General features: G+C 40.2%; 3 protein-coding genes and 3 non-coding genes across 10 annotated transcripts in view; 4 read left to right on the top strand and 2 right to left on the bottom strand.

The window, feature by feature from the left end:
- The window catches only part of lrsam1 (leucine rich repeat and sterile alpha motif containing 1), an 11,284-nt gene extending 10,748 nt beyond the window's left edge, over nt 1-536 (bottom strand). For 2 of the 4 annotated variants that reach the window (XM_076283629.1, XM_076283630.1), the window contains exons 1-2: nt 431-536; nt 66-117 (exon numbers count right to left, since the gene is read on the bottom strand). The gene's annotated coding sequence lies outside the window, so the exon portion shown is untranslated. The remainder of the gene's footprint in view (nt 1-65; nt 118-430) is intronic. The other 2 variants (XM_076283631.1, XM_076283632.1) reach the window with 1 other exon arrangement.
- A 152-nt stretch (nt 537-688) lies between these two features.
- On the top strand, nt 689-3,754 carry rpl12 (ribosomal protein L12). 2 transcript variants are annotated; one of them, XM_076283633.1, is made up of 7 exons: nt 689-845; nt 2,090-2,163; nt 2,464-2,562; nt 2,661-2,742; nt 3,109-3,195; nt 3,508-3,620; nt 3,707-3,754. In XM_076283633.1, the coding sequence occupies exons 1-7, from the start codon at nt 809-811 to the stop codon at nt 3,710-3,712; spliced, it is 498 nt and encodes a 165-aa protein (XP_076139748.1). In that variant the 5' UTR covers nt 689-808; the 3' UTR covers nt 3,713-3,754. The 2 variants fall into 2 exon arrangements, with proteins under 2 accessions (XP_076139748.1, XP_076139749.1); XM_076283634.1 differs by lacking the exon at nt 689-845 and adding an exon at nt 883-934.
- Nucleotides 2,211-2,335, top strand: LOC143123582 (small nucleolar RNA SNORA65). The gene has a single exon (XR_012986869.1). It is a non-coding gene; the product is annotated as a small nucleolar RNA SNORA65 (small nucleolar RNA).
- LOC143123584 (small nucleolar RNA SNORA65) lies at nt 2,786-2,910 on the top strand. Its single transcript, XR_012986870.1, has one exon. It is a non-coding gene; the product is annotated as a small nucleolar RNA SNORA65 (small nucleolar RNA).
- On the top strand, nt 3,288-3,412 carry LOC143123585 (small nucleolar RNA SNORA65). The gene has a single exon (XR_012986871.1). It is a non-coding gene; the product is annotated as a small nucleolar RNA SNORA65 (small nucleolar RNA).
- Nucleotides 3,755-4,225: 471 nt separating the features above from the next.
- pole3 (polymerase (DNA directed), epsilon 3 (p17 subunit)) lies at nt 4,226-6,234 on the bottom strand. Its single transcript, XM_076283635.1, has 4 exons — nt 5,758-6,234; nt 5,420-5,505; nt 5,176-5,294; nt 4,226-4,878 (listed from the first exon to the last, which is right to left on the bottom strand). The coding sequence occupies exons 1-4, from the start codon at nt 5,821-5,823 to the stop codon at nt 4,697-4,699; spliced, it is 453 nt and encodes a 150-aa protein (XP_076139750.1). The 5' UTR covers nt 5,824-6,234; the 3' UTR covers nt 4,226-4,696.
- Nucleotides 6,235-6,978: the final 744 nt, after the last annotated feature.

Raw genomic sequence — 6,978 nt, 5'->3', positions numbered from 1 at the left:
AACCTTATGTCCTTCAGTATATCTAGCTAAGCTATGTCTAAATATTGTCATGCCAGTTAACTTACTTTTTAGTAAGTCAATGTATCCAGTCAATGTAGTCAATGTATCCACAAGAGGCTGTCAAACATGAAAATAACACCATCAGGCTGAATGTAGCTAATGGCTAGCTGTTTACTGGAAAGGTGAATCAGAATATGCCACAATTAACCTAACGTAACGGTAAGACTGGTGGAAAAGCGATAGAAAATTATGTTAAAATACTTTATAGACATATCACTAAATATCGCTCCTGTCATGAAATTGCTTTTGGTTAACTGTTAACAAATGTAACGTTACTTACACATCAGGCTAGAAGAAGGAATGACCACCTGGTTTGTTTGGGGTTGAGGATCTTTAGTACAACGCTAAGATAACGTTACCAGTTTCTTACCTTTTGTAGCTGTGAAATTTCGGTTTAGACGTGGTAAAGTGTAGTAACGTTACTGTAGATCTTCAATGTGTCGACAAGTTAAGTATTCGGTATTCTTATATCTACATAGAAATATTGACGAAATCGTAGTCATCTGTGTTTCATTATTTATTTTTAGAGAATGTTCCTTCCTAGTGACGTTTAGACGGAAGTAAGTTAAAACGTGACATGTTAAGATCTCGCGTTATCACCAACTGTATAAAAGACCACGATACTTAGAAACGGTCTCTTCTTTTTCACTTTGCGGTGAAGGTGCAACAGTAATCGGTCGTCCCGAATCCGGGTTCATCCGACACCCTCACCTTTTCAAGCAGAACTGAGCTCATCTTAAGCTACATCATGCCTCCCAAGTTCGATCCCAATGAGGTTAAAGTTGGTACGTTTACTGAAGTGTCTACCACATTGGAAAGTCAGCGACTGGGCGTCTCATGAGGGCAGGCTTTGAGGCCTATTTGGCTAACTTAGGTAACGTTAGCAGGGTTAACGCAACTGAAACCTCCGCATGTAGTGTGCATTTTGTGGTATGTGGTATTTTTTTAAAAGTGATTTAAGGAATCAAGGTAAGTTTTATAAAACAGAAAGGTGATCGAGGAGTCAGGTGTGTCAAACGGAAGGGATTTGGTAACTTATAGCAGCTACCGCTGTGTCCGATGTTGCCATGTGGAACGGGAAACGCGTGCAGATGTTAACGTTAGCTTGATCAACTTCAACGATTCAGGTCACCGAGCGATCATCGAGGGTATATTTTGTGGATGTTGATTGGTTAAGTTACTATAGTGTCAGGAATCAATGAATATGTGTTTGCAGTGGTGTCCACGTGCATAGCTTCAATGGCTAACAGTATCACCACGGTAAATTGGCGCCTGCGCAGTGGTAGCGTAATTGCGTTTACGTAAAAAAATTGGATTTTGTGGATGAGCGACTAGCGCATGATAAACAGCACTTGCTCTTCTAGAGTAATATAAAATCGTGCATTTACATAGGGACTGAGCTTAGGTTTTGTTGCTGTGTACTGGTTGGATGCGGTCATGTTGCCAGATACACATTTACTAGCTTGATTGTAACGAACTGGAGGTGTAACTTAAATCGTATGTATCAAGGATTCCACTTGATGCAGCCTTGAGTGCACTTACCTATAAGATGGATGTCAGTTTACCAACATAAAAAATTCGAGGGGTGGGAATGGCAGATCTTGGTAGTGTAGATATATGTGCTCTGTCGCTTCTATCATTGTCAAATTACCAACCAGATGTACCAACGTACCTGCTCGTTTTGGCTCTTCATTGTTCATCTTAGGGACTGATTAATGCAATAAAGTCTGAACTTGCAGGCAGTGGTAGTTGGCAGATGAACAACTGTTTGAAACTAGCCTTTCCTCAGCATTCTGTACTTTTTCACAGCTATGTATGCAACACTTGTGTAGTTAGAAACTTCTATCATGTAGTGTTGAGACGGACTGTATTCTCAGTCTTTCAGAATTGTTTTGTGCCACTGCTGAAGGAGATTTCTTGAAGTGTTGTAAATGACACAAATGTGTTGCATGTTTTGTGAATGTATAATGTCCCAATGACTTGGTTATTGTAAAATAATTAATGTAATATGTTCTCCATTGTCTTACAGTATTCATGAGGTGCACAGGAGGAGAAGTTGGTGCAACCTCCTCTTTGGCTCCTAAGATTGGTCCTCTGGGTCTGGTAAGTAGCACAGTTTTAACCAAAACTTGCATGTCTATTCTCAGCCTCCCGCCACTGTGCCTGTCTTTCTATGACTGAGCTTAGTCCAGTGGAGGCTAATAGAGACCCAGCTCTAGGAAACAGTGCTACCCAATCAAATGGCTAACTCTGTGCCGAAAGATCTGGAACAAGACAGATTCATGTTTAGCTGTAGTTTCAGTGTTGCTGTCTGGAAAATTGCCATAATGGTATCCTTGTAACAGTTAATGGGTGGAGAGTGATTGATTTGAAATGGGAGACTAATTTGTTGTTTGCCTACAGTCTCCCAAGAAGGTTGGTGACGACATTGCTAAGGCCACTGGCGACTGGAAGGGTCTGAGAATCACCGTGAAGCTGACTATCCAGAACAGACAGGCAGCTGTAAGTATTCAGTGGTATTCACACTTCCACAGTGAAGGATTATCCTAACGACAATACTAGCCTTGATGTAACAATTCCCAATTTTTCCGTTTCTGCAGATTGAAGTCGTGCCCTCCGCCTCTGCTCTCATCATCAAGGCTCTGAAAGAGCCTCCTCGTGACAGAAAGAAGGTGAAGAACGGTAAGTCATCCTATTGTTTCTGGAGGGGGGGGGGGGGCAGCCTCCCGCCACTGTGCCTGTCTTGCTATGACTGAGCTTAGTCCAGTGGAGGCTAATAGAGACCCAGCTCTAGGAAGCAGTGCTACCCAATCAAATGGCTAACTCTGTGCCGAAAGATCTGGAACAAATGATGATGCTTGTCCCATTCAGTCTGTCCAGACTGTGTTTTATTGTGGATATTTACACATGAATTAATTTTGTTAACGGACTGAAACGTTGCCAAGTAGGCTATAGCCTTGAAGTTTGAAAAGTTATTCAGATTAACTTTTAATATATACGTACCTTTTTTGTCTGACCTTAAATTGTGATCCTCCTTACTCATTTCAGTCAAGCACAGTGGCAGCGTGGCCCTTGAAGAGATTGTCAACATTGCCCGTGTCATGAGGCACCGCTCCATTGCCAGAGAGTTGTCTGGTGAGTTTCCATTTCATGTGCATTTCATTTTGGGCACTGCACCCTGCCATAATGTATTTTGTTGCAGTATGAAGCAGAAATGTTCTCAGCCTCCCGCCACTGTGCCTGTCTTGCTATGACTGAGCTTAGTCCAGTGGAGGCTAATAGAGACCCAGCTCTAGGAAGCAGTGCTACCCAATCAAATGGCTAACTCTGTGCCGAAAGACCTGGAACAAAAAAAAACTGTACGAACCATGTTGAAAGGGTTATTTGTAACCTATTAATGTTTTAGCTAAGTGTAGTAAGAAAATATACTTTTTTTGTGGTTGTCAGGAACCGTCAAAGAGATCCTGGGAACAGCTCAGTCTGTTGGTTGCACCATCGATGGCCGTCATCCCCATGATGTCATTGATGACATTAATGCCGGAAAAGTTGAAATCGCCTCTGTAAGTGTTCAATTAGTATTTTATATATACTGTGTATGCTGTGGAGTTGCTCAATGATGCTAATGTCTGCCCTTTCTGTCTTCCAGGAGTAAAATCACGAGTGGAGAAGTAAATAAATTTGTTACAAAAATGTATTACCCGCCTGGTCTTTTGCTCACAGACAAATGACACCATAAGCAATTTGTGTGCCATTGTAGATCACATGAGACACTTTGTTTTACTCATGTTTGGGTATTTAAAATCCGACTTCAACCTCACTTGAAAAAAAGGCCTTTGTATTACCATGGCAGATGGAGGCACTTGTCACAAGTGTATCCAAATCACATTTACATTTGACTTGGCAGACACTTGTCCACAGTGACTTGAGAACTATATTACAAGGGATTATTATATTACATTGTCCCTTGAGCAATTTGGGGTTAAGTGCCTTGCTCAAGGGCACAATAGTGAAAGCTGGGAATTTAACCTACGTCTTTCAGGCTTCTGCCTAGTAATTAACCACTACACTGTAGTCATAATCTAGCACCTTTTGTTATGGCTAATTGTTTGTCAGGTCTGTTTATAGAAAATCCAAATGTCATTTATTCCACAATTGTCCTTAAATATCCAGTGAAAGTTTTACAAAACAACTTTTAATATGAAAAGTAAAATATAAAAAGTACAAATTGTTTAACCAGAAAGGTTGGCATTTCAAATGTTTACATTTTAATGTGCCTCTACCAAACAGGTGGACACAATGCTTGGAGAAACCTACAAAAAGCTCCTCAAATTTGGTACCCTGAGAAGTGTTTGCTGTTGGATGTAGTACTTCTTAGGGACCATACACAAGTGTAGATCCTCTACAATGTGTAGAAACAAACATTAAGCCACCAACTTAACATGTACTGTGTGTTAACTTCAGATTGCTTTCAAAAGCATTCCTAAACTACATATCCCACTGTGGCACAGATTGTCCAAACAAAATCCTCTAGCTGCACCATATAGACCACAGGCTCATTAGGCAACTAACAGTTCACATCAAGGCCCTCTAAAACCAGGGCATTTCCACTGGGTGGTGGTGAAGAAGCAGGTGGTCTTCAGTTTTCAACCTCTTCATCTTCAACCTCATTCTCTGCCTCCACCTCCTCATCCATATGTTCTTCCTCTTCCTCCTCTTCATCTTTATTCTTGTCGTTCTCTTCCACATCACTCTTTTTCTCTTTGTCTTTCTTCTTCTGTTCAGAGGCCTCCTTTTTACCTTTCTGCCCCTTTTTGTAAGCTGTGAAACACATGCAAGCAGGGTTAGGCAAGTTAAGTCAAGTAACTAAAACATAAATAAGACGGTTCATGTGGGCCAACTGGTTGAGCAAGGAGCCAACAGAACCAAGATGGATTCAATACCCTCATCCTGGTAACAAAAATACTGAGGAAATGTATATGTATGTTTGAATAAAGGTATTATAAATTAATCACTAGATAAATGTTATGTTTTGAATTACAGACTAATCTAGCAGAAATAAGCCTACTGCAACATCTGAAGTGTTAGCAACGATTAAATCATTAGGACACCAATTACCTTCCAGAGCTTCGCGGAGGGGTTGCATGAACCGCTCAAATTCCATCTCTTCCATAGCGGACATCACATCCCCAGCATTCAGGGTCTTCCGTTTAGCCTTCATCGCAAAGTTGTTAGCACTGACAGACCACAATAGGGATATTAGAATCGCTTTACATGATACTGTTGACAAAGCCAGTTGCCTTTTTGAAGTATTCCTTTTCAGATACACACACAAAAACTATGTGTTTTTACTTGTTCTTACCATGATGTAGCGTACAACACAAAAACACTGGCCGCCTGGGAGATGGCTCTCCTTGCTTCCTTAGATACGTTTACGCCATCTGGCAGCTTCACGAAACAAAAATTGACAGAATACTGTTATCAGACTGCCATGTCACCACAACAGCCATACCATTAGCTAGAACTCTACAAGTTAGCAAAATAAGCGCATAGCTTTCACCGTCGTTAGCGAATCTACTAACGTTGTTTATTATACACCATCACGTCATTGAAAATAATGCAGTAAAACACCCGGATGAGGGAGTAAGTTACGTTACGTCTTCCGAAGCAAAATATCGTGACAATAACAAGTAAACTTACTGCTTCTTTAATGATACGTGTGATGACAGCGTTGGGCAGGTTAAGATCTTCGGGTCTTTCTGCCATCTCTGCAGAAGACTTCTGTATTTAACTCTAAATTGACTAACTTCAATAAGCAATGAAACACTCTTTCGGTTATTCGGATCTTAAGAGCTCTAGCTTCTATCCTACGATTATATCCTGTGAGGACAGAGGAATTAGGTTATACTAGCAGCTTGTCTTCAGTTAGCTAGCAAGCTAACCCGGCTAGCTAACGACCCCGGTTAAGAAGTTGATTACAACAAACTGTACGTTTTCACATTCACATTTGCAGTAGTAGCAAAATACTGTAAGATTCCTGACACAATCTCACACTAAACGCAAATGTAAGAAATGTATTATCCTTCCTTTCAAGCTTTTAAATTACCCGACCTCAAGACAGCGGTGAAGCAGAGAACTTTCTTTGAGAATAGAAGCGCGCTCGAACATTACAAACCATGTGGTTGTCCTTTGACCTTACAACTTTGACCCCCCGTAAAATCACATTGTAAATTAGCACTAATATTAATTGTAACTTGCTTGCACATGCCTACAGTGTAGTTCAATGTAAATGAAGCATGATAAATTAAAACAAATGTATGTAAATGTATGAATAAGTAGCCTACGCATTCGCAGTACGGCAGATACAATAATAGCCTTAGCCTATAATATGATCAAAGTAGGTTATGTATGAAATGTGCATATTATGGTAAGCTGCTATTTAGACTATAAAAGATAATATTTTAGTAGCTTAATGAGGTCAAAATACATCATGATATAGGCTAGTCAAATATTATGGTTTATTTTGATCTAAACTCTGAGTGAGTCAGCAAGTTTAAGAAATGTGTCCAATCCACCCCACTTTTCTATGACACAGAGAGCACCAGAGGACATAACACAAATAACTGTGTTATTTTGCTTAAAAAAATAATAAATAAAAAAACCTCTTTGGACATCAAGTCATATAAAGGGAATGCAAGTCCAAGCTTTTTTCCTCTTTTTTTCTCTATTATATTCTATTTTCTCTGGCAAAAAAAGTAGTTGTGAATGTATTCATGGCCTCGCCTCCTAGTAGGCTACTGAACTTCAAAAGCAGCATTATCCTCTGGTTCTGCCATCAACCAGTAACAATTCAGTGCATGACTTATAACTTTGCGCACCACTACACTTGTTTGTGGCCTCTCTCCCATAACAATTTTCCTG

The sequence above is a fragment of the Alosa pseudoharengus genome, unplaced genomic scaffold (genome assembly GCF_046254945.1).
Source record: "Alosa pseudoharengus isolate Yale_2024_CS ecotype anadromous, Long Island Sound unplaced genomic scaffold, YU_APseudo_1.1 YU_APseudo_1.1_scf_14, whole genome shotgun sequence".
NCBI classification, from domain to species: domain Eukaryota; kingdom Metazoa; phylum Chordata; class Actinopteri; order Clupeiformes; family Clupeidae; genus Alosa; species Alosa pseudoharengus.
The sequence above is the reverse complement of the archived record's forward strand: the minus strand, read 5'-3'. Positions and strand labels throughout refer to the sequence as shown.